The 22,365-nt window shown below is 46.8% G+C and overlaps 1 protein-coding gene across 2 annotated transcripts in view; it reads left to right on the top strand.

The window, feature by feature from the left end:
• The window catches only part of LOC144818567 (E3 ISG15--protein ligase HERC5-like), a 400,809-nt gene that overhangs the window by 23,827 nt on the left and 354,617 nt on the right, over positions 1-22,365 (top strand). For both annotated transcript variants that reach the window (XM_078676098.1, XM_078676099.1), the window contains exon 2: positions 15,594-15,717. In XM_078676098.1, the coding sequence (XP_078532224.1) occupies positions 15,594-15,717 (124 nt within the window). The remainder of the gene's footprint in view (positions 1-15,593; positions 15,718-22,365) is intronic.

Genomic DNA, 22,365 nt, shown 5'->3' on the forward strand with positions numbered 1-22,365 from the left:
ACTGACTATGACCAGTACCACTGAAACAAGCTGGTGCCTGCGCCGTTGATGCATGTTGGTATCAAAGTGCTCAGACATATTGCTTTCCAAGAAACCTGATGTTCATTTGTCCCCATCTTCATCTGCCCGTGCTGCATATTTTACGGCGGATGTACGTCGTTACAACGCGATGTTTTACATCGCAGTACTTTACGACGCATGTTTTACAACGCAAGTCGTTACCACGACTTGCGTTTTTGGGGGCTGGATAGTGAATAGTTTAATTTACTATTCCAACTCCAGTCCCCGTGGATAGTAGGGAAGGAGTTGGATAGTAAATTAAACTATTTACTATCCTGGAGCCCCCCCCCCAGCGCAATTCGTTGTTACAACTTGCGTTGTAAAAGTTGCGTCGTAAGGGAACTGCGGTGTAAAATCGCGTTGTAAAGGATGTTCGCCTTTTATGGCTCCTTTTTCAATCAAGTCAATCAGTAGGAAGGCCTCATAAAGCCTTTAAAGTGAGGGACCTGTGCAAATGAACTTGCATAATATGTGTCTGCTACTGTACCTGTTTAGCCAAACCTCTCTCAAAAAGCCAAGATGATTAATTATTTACTGATGCGTGGGTTTTGTGTGCAAGGTCAACTTGTTCCTTTTGTAAATGTTTTTTTTTTTTTTTTTTTGAAAACCTTTATTTACGTAAAAGTGTACACCGCTATTTAGCCGAACATCCCGGGGGCACGGCAGCACATTAAAGACATAGTATCATGGCACACATCGATCATATTTCCGGATAGGTGAGGTTTAATTTTACTTTTAAATCAGGATGACATCAAGAACGTAAAAAGCTCCAATATAACGTAAAGAAATGTGGGTATCAGGTGCCTAACCGTAAGATATAGTCATACAATGGGCGAGCCAAACAATAAGTCCTGCATAATGAAGACGATCACAAATAAGACATGGGCACCGCATCAGAGATTCAGGATATACATGCATACAATTACTACGAGCACCAAGTAGGCGCCCGCCCATTTACACCAATAATGCAGCAACAGCTAAGGCACAGATTACGACAAATCAATGAAAACTCAGGGAATAACCCAACAGACTGATCCCAAACCCAGAAAAAGAAGAAAGTGAAAGGAAAACCAAAAGAGCGAAGAAAAAAGGGCCATAGAAACAAAATAGGAAAAAACAATAAAACCCCTCCCCCAACCCCCCACCCCGCACACCTGTAGATGGCTACGGCCTACCCCCCCTAGCAGCGTGCCTGTCGCCCAATATCTAAACCCGAAATATAGAAGAGAGAAGAAATAGAAAAGAGAGGAGAAATATAAGGAGAAGAAAAACATTGAGGGGTCCCCAGTGCAGGCCCCCGGCCCCCCCCCCCCCACCGCCGCGCAGCATTTCAAATACCCCAGCACTGCTACCAAAATGTCAAAGGCAACGATTTAAAACAGGATAGTAGTCACCACTGCAGCTCCACAAGTTACATAACTAAGACAAAAGCCCCCCCGAGCAGCAACCGAAAGAAACAGATCTCCATCATTCAACTCAGACCCACCCAGCCATAATATAGACAGATCTCAGTTCGTTTAGTGGAGGGTCAAACAATCAAAATACCAAAAGTAATGCAAGCAGGTAAGTCCGGAGGAAGGCAGGGAATCTTGCAGTACACCAGGACACGACACACTCGAAAGCCATCGACAGCCCACTCGGCGGTTCCAAATCAGGAGAACAGAGTCCGGTCCAAAAAGATTAGTCATTTCGCTGAGTCAGGAGTGCATGACGATAGCAGCAACCGGAGAAAGAACATGGTGTAAGACTCCGAGACAAGCACACCCGATGAAGTCTCCGATACTCCATGTACCCATGGAACCAGGTGTCAATGTGACGATCCGTCTTGGAACAAGCAGGGAGACCCCCAAATACGAACTCCCGCTACTTAGCCGCAATTAAAGTCGCAGCAACTCTCCACAGCAGTGTCCCCACCAATACCTGCAGAGGGGATCACACAAGCGAAGTCTCCAAAGATTATACCGGCAGCGGACTTTCCCTCCATTCCAGACGTACCAGGGTTTGAGCACAGTGGTTATCGAATCCGGATTATGTACCACCAGCACATCGGGGGGCATCCGATCCCCACTCTCCGATCTTCAGCGTGTGCCACCATCGCCACGGACAGGCACGGCTCAATGAAGGCGACCGCACAAACCGGGACCCCCAGCATAAGTGCCGCGGGGGTGCACACCAGAGCAACCATCCCGAGTCTCAAAAAAAAAAAAAAAGGGGGGCTGAGTATTGTAAATGTTTTTTAATGAGGCTATGGTTTCTTCTGAATCCTGTGGTTGGAGTGGGGTGAAATCAAGAACCCAGCAGACTAACTCAGCTTCTTTAATGGTGACACGTGGTGAAGCTACAAACATTAATTTGCTGCTTGGGGTTAATTAAAGTTTTGAAAAATAGGATGTCACTGCAGCCATTGTTGGAGTGTACAGAGCTGTGCTGTACTGCACCTGAAGGATCCAGTTCATTAAGGCTATGAAGCATTCAGCTGTAGTTTGTTACCTTGCTGTTTTGGATGGGGCCTTTAAGGCCTTTATGGATGTTAGTTTATACCCACATGTGAGTATGTCTTTCCAAGGTTAACACTTTTATTTTAATAGGCCGAGGTCAGCATTGAACTAACCCTTCTTCTTGCAGTTGCATTGTTTCTTTTTTTGTGGACAGAGAGAAGCCAGCAGATGAAATTATATTCTCTAGGTGGGCCAGGATTTAATTCGAGAAGGTCAGCAGCAAAGCATCTATATGGACAAAACTTGGGAAAATTAATTAAAAAACGTGGATGCTCCACTAGGTCTACCGTGGGACATCCGGTGTCCTTCCAGGCAGTTGCTCGGGTTTCAGTTAATCTTTTTTTTCGATAGTGGCTTTGACCATGGCATGTTCAGGCTATGAGACGACCTAGAATCTGAAGATCGAGAGCATAGGGATAAATGAGAACAAGAGGTCTAGGTTTTGCCCATTAGAATGGTTTGGTTGACCAGTCAATTGGAGGAAGCTTAGGTTATCAAGGTGATGCATGATCCTTGAGTTTACTTGTTTGATGTGTTGCCGGCCCACACACTGAATTCTCCTAGGAGGAAAGCTTTCGGTCATCGTAAACTTGGTGAATGATGTTAATGGGATATGTGAAAATGTTCTTTGTCAGGGAATGGTATGCCCATGTGCATGCAGTATGATGAGGTTGGGGTTGTGTATATTTGATGATGAAGAACTATTGGGGAGATTTGTACGTTGGACTGATAATTTCCTTTCAGGTAAATAAATTGTGTAATATCACAGCTACTACTTAAACTCTCCCCTATGGTTCTTGTTGTATTCTCAATTAGCTTATGTTGTCCTTTACCTTTAAGGGTTGTGTTATGTTTAGATCTTTCATTGTAGGGGTGTTCTATGTATTGGCTTGACTGGGCAGTTGCCTGCTAGCCTTGGAAGGGACACCAGCTTATCTCTGTTTTACCTTAATAAATATTCTTTATTTATAATAAACCCAATGTAGTTATTGTAACTTCCCCTACAACAGTTTGGCGACGATTGGCTGGCAGGGTGTGGATAAAGGAACAGAGAGGAGTAGAGCAACTCAGCTGGTGTAGAGAATCCCGCTTGAGGAGAGAAAATAAGAATAATTGGAGAAGAGCGAAACTCAAATAAGAAAGAAAGGAAGTCTTTCCATGTTGAAATGAAGGATTACAGAAGAAGTAAAGGAACTTTCTGGATTACAAAGTGAGTGTCGGACAGCTGAACTAAAAAGGGAACGTGTGCAGCTGGAAATTATATTTTCCACCAAAAGTTGGTCAAATCGTGTTGGAAAAGACGTAAACTACGGTTGCAGTGGATCGACTTGAACCTGAGTGAGTAATTTGAAAAATGGAAGAAATTTCATGAAAGTAGACTGTTTGGCGGAAAGTGCCTCTTTTGAAAGCTTTACAAGTAAGCTTACCGCGAGTGGAGGAGCAGACGTTGCAGCTCGCGTGTTTGGTCCAGAACGTGAAGAGCGTTGGACAAGTGTGACGTAGTCGGAAAGGAGTGTCGACAACGTCGTAGGACAACAGAGGTTGGAGATTGGGTGCGCATTGAACGTGCGCGACGTCTCAGCACGTAGTGGCCATTTTGGATGTGGCGCTTCCTGGGATTTTACCTGCCATTCGTGAGGAAGTTAGACTTGCGCTGTGTGCTTCCCTGCATATCCTGCTACTTTTCGCGACACCCACTCCGCGGGTGCCGCTCACCGCCTTCCTGCCCCGTCCTCCCTGGTGTGAGCGGCTCCACAGTCGGTGGAGAGCAACGCGCTCCCAGGTTGAGGCTAAAGTCAGCAGATAGCGCGTGGAGCCTACCGGGGGACTGCGAGGTCCAGCAGCCTCAGCTGCACACAGCTGCTGCCTCTTCCCCCGGCGGCCACGCCCCCAGCCTCCGTATTAACATCGCGTGGGTTTCTGGCTGAGTGGTGCTTCCTGGGATTTTACCTGCCATTCGTGAGGAAGTTAGACTTGCGCTGTGTGCTTCCCTGCATATCCTGCTACTTTTCGCGACACCCGCTCCGCGGGTGCCGCTCACCGCCTTCCTGCCCCGTCCTCCCTGGTGTGAGCGGCTCCACAGTCGGTGGAGAGCAACGCGCTCCCAGGTTGAGGCTAAAGTCAGCAGATAGCGCGTGGAGCCTACCGGGGGACTGCGAGGTCCAGCAGCCTCAGCTGCACACAGCTGCTGCCTCTTCCCCCGGCGGCCACGCCCCTAGCCTCCTCCTTCTTTGCTGGTCTCAGCTCCACCGCGACGCGGGACGCGCGCGGGTCGGAGCACGGGGCGAAGACCGGGCAAAGAGCGGGCCGTTTAAGGCCGTTCGAGGACGGGAGAGTCCGGTCCGGCCCACCCCCCTAAGAACTACATCCTGGTAAATCCAATACAGGTACCCATTATCTTTTTGATTTCTCCTCACAACCGGTCAGGCAATATAGTATCCTTCCAAGGTGAACATTCATTGCAAAATGAACACGAGAGCCTCCAAGCAGAGAAAAACTAAGAAAAATGGAATAGGAGAAACACTATTAGGTCCAATGGATGACTTCCTGGCCAAAGCAAATACATTCATTGATCAGAGCATCAGTTTAATCGAGGGAAGAGTGTCTACCGACCTTGCAATAGCACGTCGATCCTCAATGGGACTACTTGCAAATGCAAAAACTCCTGAAGTGTACCCAGCCCCAATTCAAACGGCGGTGACTACAAATAGACTTAGCCTCCCAAATAACGTCGACCTTTCAGCTTCCCAATTATCTGTAACCTTTACAGAAAGTGACCTTGAGAAAACCCCTGATATCTTTCCGGACCCCACACCCGAAGAAACTAGGCAAATGAGAGGGAGAAGGGAGGGAGCCATAAAGAAACGGAATCCAAAGAAAAACCCAGATCACACTGTAAATACCATAGTGAGTGGGCACCCAATTTTGGTAAGCGACACAAATCCTTTAGTGCCACCCAATCATACTGCTCCCGCATCAGCTCCCGCATCTAACACCGCGGTAACAACACACCAACTACCACACGACCTTCGAGAATCTTTAATCCTAGACCCTCCAAGCCCACAACACATAGGAAGACAAAGAGAATCTGCAAGACAAATTAAAGAGATAGCCTCCCTCTTAAACTCCTATATTCGTCCGTTAGAATCCAGACTTAGTAACATAGAGAGTCAGCTAATAAAAATTACTGGCTCTCTAAACTCTATAATCTCACAACCCCATACTAAAACATCTTCAAACCCATTAACCACTCTCTCTGTACTTAAGAATTGTGCAACTCTATCTCTCCCGCAGTCCAAAAGACAAACCACAATAACTCTTCCAACAAACCCTTCCATTGCACAAAAGTCAACTTCAACGTCCCAAGTTATTCCCCCACAAGCCAGTTCTCATCCAACACCAACAGTAAATACCCCAACTGTCAAAACACCTGTCTCTAAAACTCCTCCTACAACTAACACAAACCCTCCACAAACGAAAGGCGCCCCGAGAGGGCCAACCGAACAAACACCAACCTTACACTTGCCACCTGAGGCTTCTCCTTATGTGGTAGTTATGACGGGGGTCCCCGAACTTACGGGTGAGGGGTTGGAACCCAACTGGTCATTAAAGAACAAAGTCCAGTATTGGCTGAATATAAATCGCCCCGTCCCGTCACACTGGAAAAGTAAAATAGCATCAGTATCCCGGACCCCGTGGGTAGGCTATAAGAAAAAATCCACCCGGGGAGACTGTATAGTAATTACGTTTGAGGACCCCAGCATAGCTGAATATATCTGCTCCAGGGAATATAACAACTCCTTGGGGGGGATTGCAACAAGACCCTTGTCCTATTTCTACCCAAGGAGGTATAATAATAACAACTTTACACGTAACACCAATAACATCTGGAGGAAACCAATCCCGCAGCCATGGGAGTTAGATATCGTCGGCCCAAACTTATCAACACGATTTAGTGATCCCACCAATTCCTGGTGCCCACCTAATCAGAACCACAATCAGAGAGAAGCACCATGGCAAGTCATGGGCCCACAAAATAGATCCAGAAATTGGGAACAGTGGGTGAGACCACCCCACCAATTCTACGGACCTAACTATGGTGATACCAATAATGGGCAACATTGGCTAGGCATCCCGACCATGAACAGGTTTAGCGGCCTGGAAATGGTCGATTGACCAATAACTCCCCCGGAGCCCCCATTAATAACTCTGGCACTTCCTTCTTCTACTCCACCTCCATCACAAAAAACCAATGGTGTATTAGAAAATGCATCCACCCAGCTCTCTGTGATCTTTTGGAACGTGGCCGGGCTCCGAAACAAGATCGAGGACGGTTCGGCAGCCGCATTCTTGAAGGACTATCAAATCATTTGCCTGCAAGAGACCTGGGCCACGGCACCCCTTCATCTTGTGGGGTACAGGACATTTATATCTCCCGCCCTCCCCAGTACCTCAGGAAGACCTAAAGGGGGTCTAGTAATCTATATGGCCAACACATTCGCCGATACAAAGATTCTCAAGCTAGATCTCTTTTTGAACTTTCAGATCCTCACCCTCACCATAGGGAAAAAATTTCTCATTACAATAATAAACATATACAATAATTTGGATGCCGACAACTTTGTGAGTGTCCTTTCTCTAATTCAAGATAAGATAACTGAACATTCTCGTATCAAACAGAAAACGGCTAATGCCCACGTAATATGGGGCGGTGACTTCAACCTACACCCTTGCCCCAACATCGATACCTGTGGAATGGTGGATGAGTATGATAATCCTCTAACATACTTTATTCACTTAGGAGTGGGGCCAGTGATGAACAAAATACTCTCGGATCTGGACCTGCAAATAATAAATCCCGTCCAACAGTTAACCAACAAATTAGAACCGACGTACAGAGGAAGAGGCCATGAGACTACTGTAGATTACGTAATAGTTACAGAAGACTTGAAAGCCCAAATTAGTGCTATCAAAATCCTGGAAAATCACCTCAGTGATCACTCTGCGTTAAGTTTACTTCTCCAAATACCTCAATCAAAATCTCTGATGGTAAACATAGCTAACACGTTAACACAGAATAGGATTGAACTGGGCAAAAGTAATGGTTTTACAATCAAATGGGAAAAAGTAGATCCCAATATTCTTACAAAAAGGCTAGTTACTTCTGCATACAATAACATATTGATCTGCCTTGACCCTCATGCGGAACCGAACCAAATCCTGGAAAATTTTAACGAAATAATAGACCAGGTCAAAAACCTGTTAACCAGAACTTCTAACCAAAATAAGAATAACCACACAGGTTGGTTTAACCGAGACTGTACCAAAGCTCAGACCAGCTTGAGGAAGGCTCTTGGTGAATCAAAAAGAGACAAAACAAAGATCCAAGATCTCCGACGGGAATATAACATTGCCAGGAAAACAAGGAAAAAAGAACTAAAAGCATCCTTGTGGAAGGCCTTGCACGAGAGTGCCCTCTTGAAAGACAGCCAGGCCTTCTGGAAAATAGTTAAATCTCCTTTGTTAACTGATCTCAGCGGTCCAAAAATAGATGTGGCTATTGAAGAGTTAACTTGGGTGAACCATTTTTCGAAGATTTTCCAACTGACATCTAATATCGAATCACTTCACCCCAATTACAACCCAGTCGCCTTTCCTATCTCTCTGGAATTTGATCTACAGGACTTTGAATTGGCACTCTCCTCAAGTAAGTCTGGGAAAGCCCCTGGACCTGATGGGGTCCCAGTTGACCTTTTCAAATTTCTCCCCGACCTTTGGGCTCCAATAATCACGAGAGTTTGTACAGCGACAATGGAACTCGGGCTGTTAGATTCATGGTCAACATCTATAATGGTCCCAATTTTCAAGAAGGGGGATCGACAAGATGTTAAGTGCTATCGTCCAATCTCCCTCCTTGACTCCCTGGGCAAAGTGGTTGGCAGAGTCCTCCTTGGTAAGCTCCAACAGTGGGCATCAGATAAAAATATCCTATCGGACTTACAGTTCGGCTTCAGGGAGGGTTTTGGTACAATCGAACAAGCACTAAACCTTAGTCTATTGACTTCTAAATATACCCACGCCAAAACAGGCACCATTTTTATGACATATGTGGATTTGTCCTCCGCATTTGACTGTGTCTCACATGCCAAGCTCTGGTCGTTACTGAGTGAAATGGGGGTAGATCCTCCCCTTTTGGACTGCCTAAGGGAGCTTTACAGCGAAGCCACGGCGAGAGTGAGGTATGGGACAAGAGGAGAATTAACAGCACCATTTAGGGTAGAGCGGGGAGTGAGGCAAGGCTGTGTCTTGGCCCCCTTTCTCTTCTCACTATATACGAACGGCCTCGAAGAGTATATGTTGAAAGGGGGGGAGAGACCTCCCAAGAGTAAAAGAACGCCTGATCCCCGCACTGCTCTACGCGGATGACGCAGTCATTTTAGCTCGAACTCCGAACGAACTGCAGAAATCACTATCTAAATATGCAGATTTTATGGCCGCTTTGGACTTGCATATAAATGTTAAAAAGACTTTTGTGATGGTAGTCGGTGGAACAAGAAAACCAGTTAAGTCCATCTTCCTGAAAGACCAAAAAATCGAAAAAACCTCACAATACCCCTACCTAGGCATCATGATAGATGATGCCCTAAACTGGAAAGCGGCGGTAGAGGCAAGGAGACATCTTTTTAAACGCGTGATATTGGCACTGATGAAATTTTCAAGTAAACTCGGAAAAAGATCCCCAGTGGAACTGCTACAGATTTATGCCGCAAAATGTCAATCAATTGCATTATATGGCGCAGGGATCTGGGGGCATACGATCATTGGCTCCATACAAAAAGAGGAAAACATCTTCATGAGATTTCTTCTATCAACCCCACGAGGTACTTCCATCTTTGCCTCACATGTAGAACTGGGAATCTCATATATCGAAGATCTCATTAAAATCCAACCTCTTATGCTCTGGAGGAGAGTCTGGCTGTCCGAAGAAAACACCCTGACGAAAACCATCCTACAGGACACCATGGAGTTGGACCATGTCAACAAAATAGCTTGGCTCTCCCACATAAGACATTTCTTCTGTGATCTGGGTCTCGAACAATACTATCACAATCCAGAAAAACTAAAAGAAATATCCAAAAAAGAACTAAAGCATATTGCATTGAACCACTTGGATTCCCTGAGACTATCTTCGCTGATCACAAAAAAATCTGTTATACACGCAATAATAATACAGCAGTCCCCGAAAATTCAGCCTTACCTGACACTAGAAATTACCACGTACGAAAGGATGCTCCTAACAAGGTTCAGAATGAACCTATTTTTCAGATTAGTGACATTTCCGGATAAAAACAACTGGAGAACCCAGATGGACTTGTGCCCCTGCGACGATCACTCGCAACAGTCCACCATCCACACAATACTTTTTTGCAAGTTTTACTATACTCACCGGAAGACATGGCTTCTCCCTTTACTAAAAAAATGGGGTTACAGACAATGTCGTCCAGCCCTGTTGGCACTCCAATCCTTGGACTCTGAATGCACCGTGTACCATGTACTAAACTTTTTAAAGTGTATTATGAGACACAGAAACAATTTGTAAAAACAAAGGATTAATTCACACCCTATGTAAACTACTGCTGATTTGATCTTTTTATAGTACATTTAATTGTAATTTTTTTAACTGAAATTTTGTAAAATTATGTCATCTTTTATGGTTTTGCATTTGCTAAAAACCGAATAAAGATTATTATTATTATTATTATATGTGGCAAGAGTGTTGCTAAGCAACAGTGGTCGTCGCACGAGTGATTCACGGAGGAATCGCTGCACATAACAACGATTGGAGTTGGCTTTCGGCAAAAGTCAGAGGTAAGTTTGCGAAACCCATGAGATTATCGTACTGGTAAAGATTTTCATCTTGAATTGAAGGAAGTGTTGTTTAAAAATATTTGTTTCTGCCAAAAGAGATCGGAAAAGTAAAATTGCGATTTACATGAAGTAAGGAAAGCTGCACTTGAATTTAAGGAGTGTTATTGGGAATTATATCACTTTGTTGAGACTGTGGAGTTAAAAGGGTTGGAGCTAAGAAAAGGAATCTCTCTAACTTCGAGTCAGTGGACAGATATTCTGCACAGTCAAGAGACATTGTGTCCACATCATGGAGAACCATAATGTGATGATGCCACCTTTATTTTTGCAACAAAGTGGTGATGCACCCATAGAATGGGAAGAGTGGATCGAGATTTTCGAAAATTATATCGAGGCACTAGATGGAAAAGACTTCAGTGCCACAAGGAAGAGGGCTCTATTGTTGAGTACTTTGGGGAAAGAAGGACAGCACGCCTTCAAATTCTTACCTCCTGGTACAAATGCTGAGGGTAGAGTTATAACAAATGTTTATTTGGAAGCTAAAGCGCGACTTAAGAAACAATATTCTAAAGAAGTTAACATTGTCATGGCTAGACACAAGTTTTACACTCAACCGCAGCGGCAAGATGAGACAGTTGATCAGTTTGTCACACGTTTGCGAGAGTTGTCGCTTAAATGCAATTTTGGGAACATCAGGGATGAGATGATAAGAGATCAACTCATCGTGCAGTGCAGAAATACGAAGATGCAGGAAAAGTTATGGGCTGCAAAGATTCCTACGCTACAGAATGCGATAGACATTGTGAAGGTGGTTGAGGAGTCGAGTGCGTGTACGAAGGAAATGGAGCGTAAGGAGGGTATGAAGGAGGATGTGTCGTGTGTTGAACAAGTTGAAGGGGTTGCAGCTGTGATTAGTATAAAGGCGTACGAGAGGGGTGAGAAGAACGTTGGGAGATCGTTTGGGAATTTGTCGGGGTGTTGATCAATATAGGAATAGAGAAAAAATGTGTTCGAGGTGTGGCAGTACATACCATACTGCAGATTATAAGAAGTGCTTTGCATTGGATAAGGATTGTAAAAAATGTGGGAAGAGAGGACACTTTTACAAAATGTGCAAGTTTGTAAGTAAAGGGAAAGTAGCTGTCATCCAAGATGAGTTTGCATGTGCAAGTTCAGGTGCAGGAGTAGAAGGTGCTAAATTTTTTTTTGGTGTGAGTGATGATGATTCTGACATGGAACCTGGAAGAAGAGTTAGACCTAAAGCTATGTTTGTGATTGAGGGGAAAAAGACTGAGTTGATGGTGGACTCTGGTTCATTTTGGACTATTATACCAGAGTGTTTGTTTAAAGAGAAGTGGCCGGAAGTTGTGCTGGAACCTAAGGATATTAATCTGAGAGGCTACCAAGGGGAGAGGATTGACATCATTGGATACATGATGTCCAACATTATATTTAAGAGCAGGTCTGTTAAGGGCAAGGTTTATGTGGCGCAGTCTGGTCCACCGATTTTAGGGTGGGAACATCAGTACGACTTACACATAATCTTTAACCCGAGGGCTAAGGATCAGGTGATGGTGGTGGAAGAGATTTCTACGGAATCTATTGTTGATGGGTTGTCTGAACTGTTTAAGGAAGAGATTGGTGAATTAAAGGGGTACGTGCACAGGATCATGCTCAAGCCTGATGCAGTTCCCTTGCAGCATAAGGTTAGGAGGGTGCCCATAATAGCTAGGAGTGAGGTGAAGAAGTTACTGAGTGAAATGTTAGAACAGGGTGTGATTGAGCAGATTGAGATGTCTAGTTGGATTTCGCCAGTGGTGATCACGACAAAATCTGACGGCAAGTACAGGTTCTGTGTAGATTTGCGTGCATTGAATCGTAATATAATTGTGGATAGTTTTCCCCTACCCAATATTAATGAGTTAGTTCTTCTGTTAAAAGGTGGTAGGATTTTCACGAAATTGGATTTACGCAGTGCGTATCACCAGATTAGACTGCATGATGAGTCTAAAGCGTTGACGGCATTTATCACTTCGGAGGGTGTTTTCCAGTTTACCCGCATGCCGTTTGGGTTGGCTTCGGCCGCTGGGGTTTTTCAGCATATGATGGGTTTGGTTTTGAATGGGATAAAGAACGTTGTTTATTTTCAGGATGATGTATTGTTGTTTGGAAAAGATAAGGAAGAACATGATATGATTCTTAAGGAGGTGTTGAATAAGATGCAGTGTGCTGGTTTGACCTTGAGGAGAGAGAAGTGTAAGTTTGCTGTTGAAGAAGTTGAGTATTTGGGTTACACTTTGTCCGCGGAGGGAGTCAGGCCTAAGCGTAATTTGTTAGAATCAATACGAAGAGCTCCTGCCCTGGTTGACAGAGACCAGCTGAGGTCGTTTTTGGGGCTTATAGAGTACTATGCAAAGTTTGTACTAAATTTTGCAGAGAAAACAGAGAAAATAAGAGAATTACTCAGGAAGGGTTGCAGGTTCATGTGGGGTGAAAAACAGGAGAGAACGTTTATTGGATTTAAGGAAGAGATTTGTGGTGCTGGAATTTTAACACCGTTTGACACGAGGTTGGAGTCTGTTTTGACTGTTGATGCGAGCGCTGTAGGGTTGGGTGCGGTGCTTGCACAGGTGCACTCCTCAGGTGTCAAGACTGTGGGCTTTGCTTCGAGATCCCTTACTGGCTCTGAGAGGAACTACTCCATTATTGAGAGAGAGGCGTTGGCGGCTGCATGGGGCTGTGAGTATTTTAGGATGTATTTATGGGGGTTCCATTTTAGGTTACAGACGGATCACAAGCCGCTGGTGAGAATATTGTCTCCGGGTGGCGCAGGGAGAGGTTCGGCAAGGTTGGCAAGATTGGCTGCTAGATTACAGGAGTTCTTGTATAAGGTAGATTATATTCCGGGTTGGAGGAATATTCAGGCGGATGGTTTGTCTAGGCTTCCATTACCTTGGGAGGAAGTGGATCGTTTGGGTGTGGAGTCACTCTTGTGCGAGGGCTCGGTTGCGGCGGTGGATGATGTTGTTGAATTTTGTTCGGGTGCGATTGGAAGGGAACAATGGAATGAGAGTATGTCTAAGGATGGAGTGTTCCGTAGTGTGAAGGATTTGATTGTGAAGGGTGTGAGGCATGAGAGTACTCTTGAGGTTACAGTGAGACCGTTTGTAAAGGTTTTGGAAGAACTCTCTATTTTTGATAACGAACAAAATATAGTGATGAAAGGGGATACATTTATACCACCAAATGATTTAAAGTTTGTGTTGTTCAAGTTGGCACACGAAGGTCATCTAGGCCAGTCTCTCACTAATAAGAGGTTGAGAGAGTATTTCTGGTGGCCTGCAATGGATCAGAATGTGTCTGATTGGGTTGACAGGTGTGTGGATTGTTTGGAGAGTGAGAAGAGGTTGAAAGTGGGCAGCCAGTTGTCACATGGGACCATTGGGGATCCCCAATCTCCTTGGCACTCGGTGTGTATGGACTTCATTGGACCTTTTAGTGGTCTAAATATTTATATGAAGTTTGCCTTGGTCTTGATTGATGTTACTTCTAAATGGCTGATTGTAAAGTTTTGTAGGGAGATAACAACTAGGTCTACAATTTGTTTATTATCTGACATTTTTAGGGAAGAAGGTTTTCCTGTCAAATTGATAACTGATAACGGAATTCAGCTGACTTCTGATGAGATGGTGAGTTTTTTGAGTGATTGTGGGATTGTACATTTAGGACATCTTTGTACAACCCACAGGGGTATGGAATGGTTGAGAGAGTGAATCGTATGGTGAAAGGAGCTATCCAGATGGCTATGTCCAGCGGTGTTGCAGTCAAAAATATGGTGAATGATTTAGTGTGGGCGTACCGTACCACTGAAAACCATGTGACAGGGAAGGTTCCTTTTAATGTAATGAGGGGGCGTTCGGCTGGTACCTTGCTTATTCCTGCCTAGATGAAGGATTGCATTGGTTTGGCTAATTTGGAGATTGTCAAGGCTGGTGATGGTGTGGTTCAGGTAGGGAGGAATAAAATAATGGTGAATGATTGGGTAAAAGTGAAACCTGGACGCATTACTGGTGGGTTGACAAAATTTAGAGGGCCATTTAGAGTGAAGTCTGTTCATAATAGATTTGTTACCCTGAACAATGGAGAAAATTGGAATCTCAGGAGGGTTGCCTTGTACCAGAAACATATGGATGTTGGAGTGGATGGTAGGCATGTGAGGGGGAAGGATGTTGTTGATGTCGAATCTAGAGAGAGAAGTTTTGGTGGTAGTGCAGACTCAGCGGAGAAAGTTATTGACTTCACTACTTCAAGTCGGAGGAGCAGAAGACCACCTGTTTATCTTCAAGACTATTATTGCGATGAAGCTTGAGTTGTGTTTTATTGTATTGTTTTTTTTTTTTTACTTTTCTTTTGTGGGGTGAAGGGAAGAGGATATGTTGTATTCTCATTAGCTTATGTTGTCCTTTACCTTTAAGGTTTGTGTTCTGTTTAGATGTTTCACTGTAGGGGTGTTCTATGTATTGGCTTGACAGGGCAGTTGCCTGCTAGCCTTGGAAGGGACACCAGCTTATCTCTGTTTTACCTTAATAAATATTCTTTATTTATGATAAACCCAATGTAGTTATTGTAACTTCCCCTACAACAGTTCTACTTCAAAGAACTGTTGGAAAAGACTTCATATAGTAGTAGTGGTAAAAAAGAGTAACATAATTACCAAAAGCAATGTAACCAACACAACAAAGATCACTCAAAACGAAGTAGAACCCCAGGAGGAGGTAGTCAGTAATTACTTCAGGACACTGGGTTGTTCGATTGGCCCTTTTCTACTACATGCATCGGATAACTTGATTGAAGCAAAACACAATGGTAGTGAAATAAAAAGCAGCAGTGAGCGTAGGAGAGTGAACATTACAGGAGTAGGTTTGGTGTAACCAGTTTTGCAGCCAATCCTGAATTCGAGTTGGATGATGTTCTTGACGAAATGGAGCTGGTAATGAGTTCATAATTTAGTACCTAAAGAGGCTACAGACCAAGCCTGTTAAGTCATTGTAAATATTACAGATAATGTTATTTCATGAGTTGCATAAAACGGCATGTCTAATAGGATGTCTTCTTACATCAGTGGCGGTCTATGCAAACTGACCTTATGCTTGTTCTCTTCTACAGAGTATATCTCACTAAAAAAACAGAAGGTCACTGCTGTGGACTGTGGATTATCGAACATGCTCCTGCTCTCTGCTGATGGAAAACTGCATGAACATGACTATGTAACCAGCAGCTCACCTTTTCAGTAGGAAATATTTGCATTCTTCTTTTTCTGTCAATTGCACCCTTAGTGCTTTTTTATAAGATTGCTTCCACACATGTTTCTCACTGCTGTGTTGTTTTGCATTTTTGGCCGCAAAGGTATCTTTGATCTTCATGTTCATACGTTTTTCTGTGCCAGACAGTAATTTGTTTTCAGAAGAAAGCAATAAGATCCACATGGGTAGTTGAGCTTCATCTTATTCTATGACACTGTGTATTCGAACTCCTAACACAGAGAAAGTTGTCCTGCTAGAAGGGAATCCAGGAGCTTGTGCAGACTCCCTTCATGTCACCACACACTTCCACTCAATTTGTCCATTTATGCCACACTTGCTTGGTGATTGACACTGCCTATGAGAGAGTAGTACGATGTGCTTTTCTTCTCTCCTTCCAGCCTAATCGCTTGCATTCTGTGCAGATTACCAGGAGTGGCTTGAGTATGTCCTCAAATGAGTGTGGGCCTCAGTTTGTGAGTGTGACACAATTATTTTGGTCTTCTCCAAGGGCTCAAGTATGACTGGCAGTCATTATGAGTCACATTAGGAAATATATTTTCAGATATGAAAATGTTCATGCGGCAAATATGCAAACCTTAATTAACTGAACAAAAACATGGGAGCCACAGCTAGGAAACATTGTCATCCTTTTCTTTTGTGCTTTTGTCATACAGCATCATGCAAAGCATAGCCAAGGTAAGACATAAAGCAGCAGCAAAAGCAATGTTGTCAGACATTTTGCAAACTCTCCCAATCCCTGAAACTAGGCAATCAAAGGTGTGGTTGTATCAACTCGCAACAGTACTCACTTTGTTATTTATTCACTGGTCAGTCAGAGCACATCTATAGCAGCAGGGTGGCAAACTATAGCTATACCTTCCTGTTTCTTGCCAGTCACTCCAGAGTTCAGCACAATCCACTGTTTTTAAAGTGTGAAATCCAATCAGATTTTTTACCTCAACTATAGAGTTTGTAAGGATTTGAATGAAATGTGCATTATTTAGCTAGACCAGATTTGATTTGCATTTTGTATTGATAGTTTCTATTAAAACTTAAAAATGCACTCCGTCAAAGTTGTAAGTACATCATTTCGAAATGTTGCCACTATAAATAAACTAAATATGAGTAGACTCTCTCTGATTCTGTCTGAGAAAAGTTTTGTAGGAAAGGATAAATGTGGAGTAAATGTAGTGATTTGGAATAAATTACAAACATTGCTATTTGTTTAAAAATATATAATTTTGGGAGCTTACATAAAAGAAGCAAGGGTTGCCTTCTTGAGTGATGCATTTTAAAATTGGAAAATTGGAGGGATTCATTTTATAGCAAGTCCCTTCAGCATGGATAATCACATATCTAAAATTTGCTTACCAAAATGATGAGAAGGAAGACTTATTGTGGCATCCAGTCGATTACTATTTTGGGTAGCATCTGCACAGGAGATACATTTGTTTCCGCTGCTTGACTTCCTGTCATTTTTTTTTTCAGAACAAATTTTATTAGTGTTATGGCAGTTGACAGAATACAAAAGAAACACTGCTCCCAAGATTGCAGAAAGACAGTGAGCATAGAAGAGCAACAGCGTTCAAGAAATTCAGTCAACATTATCCAACACCCCCCTCCCCGCATCCCCACCCGGGTCCCACCCCCCTCCCTGCACGGTGTTCATAATGTCCAGAAACAGGAGCCAAAGCAGCATGGTAGCGACAAGTGGACAGTTCACATGAGGGTAGTATAGACGTGATCTGTATCAGAGGCTTGTGGCGCTGGGGGGTCCAGCAATAGGCCCCTATAATCAGCCCATTTCTTCCAAATCCTATAATGTTTCTTGGGGCAGCCTCTGGCCTCAAAGATCGGGCGTTCCAAACCCATGCTAAAGTCCATGCCCCGCTTCCACACCCCCACCAACGGAGCCTTGGGGGCTTTCCAGGCTTGGGCTATATCTCGTTTGGCTATTGTAAGACCCAGAAGGAGCAAGTGTCGTTTATACAGATTACCCCCCACTTTTTCCATAACGTGGAGCAGGCCAAGTTGCGGCGTGCGAGGGAGCTCCCATGCCAACACTTCCTCCAAGCATTCCCATACACCGGTCCAAAACCTCTGCAGCCGTGCACATCCCCATACTGTATGTAAGAAGGAGCCTACCTCACTGCCACACCTCAAACAATCCGGGGAGGCTATCAGCCCCGCCTTCCACAATCGTTCCCTCGTGTAGTATGCCCTGTGCAGGTATTTAAATTGAATAAAGCGCAGGCGCACCGCTATCGCAGCTCCCCTAGGGGCCTCCAGGGCTTCTCTCCAGTCCTCCTCCTCCAAGTCTCCCAGATCGCCCTCCCAGACCGCCCGCAATTTATCAAGAGAGGGGGAACAATGCGTAACTAACGTTTGATAGATGGTTGAGATTTTTTTTGATTCCAATTCCCCCATAAAGACTTTTGCTTCCAGGGGACTAAACTCCGGCAAGGACGATAAGTCCGCTAGTGCGGGGGTCAGGGCGTGGCGGAGCTGTAGGTACCTGAAGAACTGGGACCGGTGCATATCGAATTCATCTTGCAACATCTGGAACGATTTGAGGACTGTGCCCTTCAGGATGTGGCCCAGCGCCGAGATGCCTATGGCATCCCAGCCCTCAAAGCCCCGGAGCGCAGCCAGGCTGGGCAGTCTCCCATTGTGCCATAGAGGGGTTTCGCCCGTGAGCGTGTTCCACCATCCCATGCGGCGGAGCGCATCGCGCCACACTTTGAAGATTACTTGCGTGGCCCTCGGAAGTCTCTTCCGGATAGTCGCCGAGTATAAGATAGTATGGAGCGTGTGTGGGTCCATCATATACCTCTCTAGGGCATAGGTCGGGTCAGTGCGATCCCCGTACCACCATTCGTTAAGAACAAGTAGGTGCGATGCCTGATAGTAGGACTGGACATCAGATGCGGCCAGTCCCCCACAGTAGGTCGACAGGAAGCAGGTGCGGAGCGCCACTCTTATCGCTCCACCGGCCCATAGGAACCGACCCAGAGCCGAGTTCACCTGACGAAACCATTGCTGCGGAATTGGGTACGGGTAGTTCTGCAATTGGTACAAGATTCGGGGTAGGGCCACCATCTTAAAAATGGCCGAACGGCCATAGACATTTAGAGGCATCCTGGACCACATCTGCATGTCTGAGCGGATCCTGTCCCAAACAGGCACTACATTACGGGACCATGACACTCCCTGCACATCGGTTAGAAAGACACCAAGATATTTAAGGCCTCCCGCCGCCTCCTGAAGGGCCGAGGCCCAGGGACCCAAAGTCCCCCTGTCGCCCAGGACCCACAGCTTCGACTTCTGCGGATTGAGCCGGAGGCCCGACACCTCACCGAAAATGCGCATTATTTCAAGGACCCTCGGCCCCGATTTATTGAGGTCTGTAAGGAAGAACAGGACGTCGTCCGCATATAGCGCAATCCTGTCAGACGGGCCCCCAACCCACTCCACACCACGCAATTGGGCATCCATCCTCACCCAGGCCGCAAGCGGTTCCATAGCCAGGGCGAACAGGTAAGGTGAGAGAGGGCATCCCTGTCGGGTGCCACGACCGATGAGGAATGTGTCAGAGGTGGCTCCCGCTATTCTGACCGTCGCCGTCAGGTCCGTATAGAGCAGATGAACGTACGACAGGAAACGTGGGCCCAGATTGAGCCGGAGGAGGAGGGCTCGGAGGTATGACCAACTCAGGGAGTCGAAGGCCCGGTCTATGTCCGCCAGCAGGAGGGCCGCGGGGATGCCCGCTGCTCGTGCCGCCTCCACCACCAGGTGAGCGCGACGTATGTTGTGTCTTGTAGCCCTGTGAGGCATGAAGCCTGCCTGGTCGGCATGGATCAAGTCCGTGATGTAAGGGAGAAGACGGTTCACCAACGCCTTAGCCAATATTTTCGCTTCAAAGTTCAGCAAAGAGATCGGCCGATAAGAGTCCGGGCTGTCTTGGGGCCTTCCCGGTTTGCAGAAAACCACGATCTCAGCGTGTCGCCAGTCCGCTGGCAATCTGCCAAGCTCCCGAGCCGCCTCCAGTGCCTTCCTATAGCGCATCCCCAATTGGAGATGAAACAACTTCATAAATTCGCAGGGGAACCCATTGGGCCCAGGGGCCTTGCCCGTGTTCAGGCCACCCAGTGCTTCCCCAAGCTCCTCCGCCGACAGTGGGAGGTCTAGGCGGGCCCTCGCCTCATCCGAGAGCGCCCGGGGAGGAAGGGCTGCGAGAAATTTGTCAATCTCCTCCGCTGGGAGAGATTCTCGGGGGGCATACTGGGTCTCGTAGTATTGAGCAAACATCTGGGCCAGGACCTCAGGGGCCGAGACAGGGCCACCCGCGGCATCTCGGAGACCCGGCAAGGGCTGGGCTTGATAAGTGCTTTGACATAGCCTATATAGCATTGTGCCAGACTTGTCCCCCCATTGATAGATTCTGCTCTGCGTAGCGAGCCAGGCCTGTCGGGCTTCGTCTAACAATAGCGAGGTGTATGACTGCTGGAGGTGCAGGAGCCGGTCCACGGCCACTCCATCCTCCCCCGTGAGACATCTGGTCTCCTGGTTCCGCACCCGGTCGGCCGCCTCCTCCACCTCCCGCCTGCGGGCCCTACGATTCGCAGCGCACCACGCAATGTCCACGCCCCGAAGGACTGGCTTGAGGGCCTCCCACAGGGTCATGGCATCTATACTCGGGTCCTCATTCTCTGACCAGTAGTGCGAGATAGCCTCCCTCATATGCGATTGATAGTCGCGGCGCTGCAAGTGCCACACAGAGAGGCGCCAGCGAAACGGTTGTCGCCGCACACCGAGGCTCAACGTCAGGGCGACCGGGGAGTGATCCGACAGGCCCCTCGGAAGTATGGAGGTGGAGTCAATTCTGCCCAACCAGGGTTGCGGGACGAATAGGTAGTCCAAGCGCGAAAAGGATTTGTGGACCGCAGAGACAAATGTATATTCACGATCACATGCATGCTGGTGGCGCCAAGCGTCGATCCATCCCATCCCCTGCGCCATCCTACTCAGCCTCGTAGAGGCATCTGACAATTGACCACCCCCAGGCCTACAGCGGTCCAGTCTCCCATCCATCACATCATTCCAATCACCACCCACTACTGTCAACACATGCGGAAGAGTCGTCCATACCTCGAACAGTCGTTCAATCAGGGCATCTTGGAGTGGGGGTGGAGCATACACACTCCCGAAAACCACCGGCTCACTCCCCAGACTCCCCTTAACAAAGACATACCGACCATGCACGTCCAGCCATTGTGTTTCATGGGTGTAGGAGACCCTACGGTGTATGAGAATTGCAACTCCTCTGGACCCTCGTGTAAACCCAGCATGGAACACCTGATCATACCCGTATCGGCGTAGGCTCAGAACCTTGGTGCCCAAGAGGTGAGTCTCCTGAAGGAGCAACACATCCGCTCTTTCAGTCTTCCCCAGACGTAGGACTGCACTCCGTTTAATTTTGTCGAGCATCCCTCGCACATTCCAGCTCAAAATTCGCATGGAGGCCAGCGGGGGGCTCGCCCCCAGTACATCAGCCGCCATCAATCATCCAGATTCCGAAATCGTCAGGCCACTGAGGCCACACACACATGCTCAGTCGTCTCCAGGTTCCCATGTACACCGTGCTAAGGCCCTTCCCAACTTCCCCCCCCACCATCCCCGGAACCCTCAAACTCCCGTCCCTCCCCCTGCAAACTTCCCCCGGAACCCAACCACCCCAACAACCTCCCCTCCAACCCCCCACCCCATACCTCAGCAACATTGAAGTACCTGTCGCGATGCAGGCAATCTCAGCCCTCCAACGGGAGGCCCAAGACCCACTGCACCAATGGATCCCACCCAACTACCCACAAAGTGCCCAACTACTTCCCACTCAACACCTGGGAACGAACTCCGGGAGTAGGCCCGCCCTTGGAGAGGCGTCACCCGACCCACTGTCCACCCTTGAGTACGAAATTGTGTAGTCCATCAATGAGTGGCATGTCCGAGAGCAGCGCCTGGCCTATACTATACTGCCAAGCACTTCAATAGTCCTGTAGATCCATCGCCGGAGTCAGCGTGAAGAGAAGGGCGTCAGGATTTCGATGGGGAAGAGTCCGTCTCCTCCGGAGCCTCGGCCGACTCGTCGCGGGGAGGAGGGCGTTTCTGGGAGCGCGCCCTCCAGTTGCTTCTGCTGCGTGACCTTCTGGGTGGTTTCGGAGGTCTCCCGGTGGTCGACGAGTCCGAGTTCCGCCTGGGAGGGGTATGCACCTTGACACGCACAGTCTCGTCCGTCCATTCAAATACTTCCTCCGGAGAGTTGAAGAACTGGGTGCGGGACTGGAAGACCACTCGGAGGCGGGCCGGGAAGAGTAGAGCGTAGGGAATTTTGAGCTCCCGCAAACGTGCTTTTGCCGCGGTGAACGACTGCCTCTGCTGTTGGACCAGCTTTGTGTAGTCCGGGAACACAAGGATTTTGTGGTTCTCAAACATGAGAGGGTCCAGGGCGCGGGCCTGTCGCAGGATAACATCCCTGTCGTGATAGTTGAGCAACTTGGCAATCACCGAGCGGGGGCGAGCTCCAGGAGGTGGTTTTGGAAGGAGTGCTCGGTGCGCCCGCTCTACCACAAAGCAGCGCG

This window comes from Lissotriton helveticus, chromosome 2_1 (assembly GCF_964261635.1).
Source record: "Lissotriton helveticus chromosome 2_1, aLisHel1.1, whole genome shotgun sequence".
Classification (NCBI taxonomy): domain Eukaryota; kingdom Metazoa; phylum Chordata; class Amphibia; order Caudata; family Salamandridae; genus Lissotriton; species Lissotriton helveticus.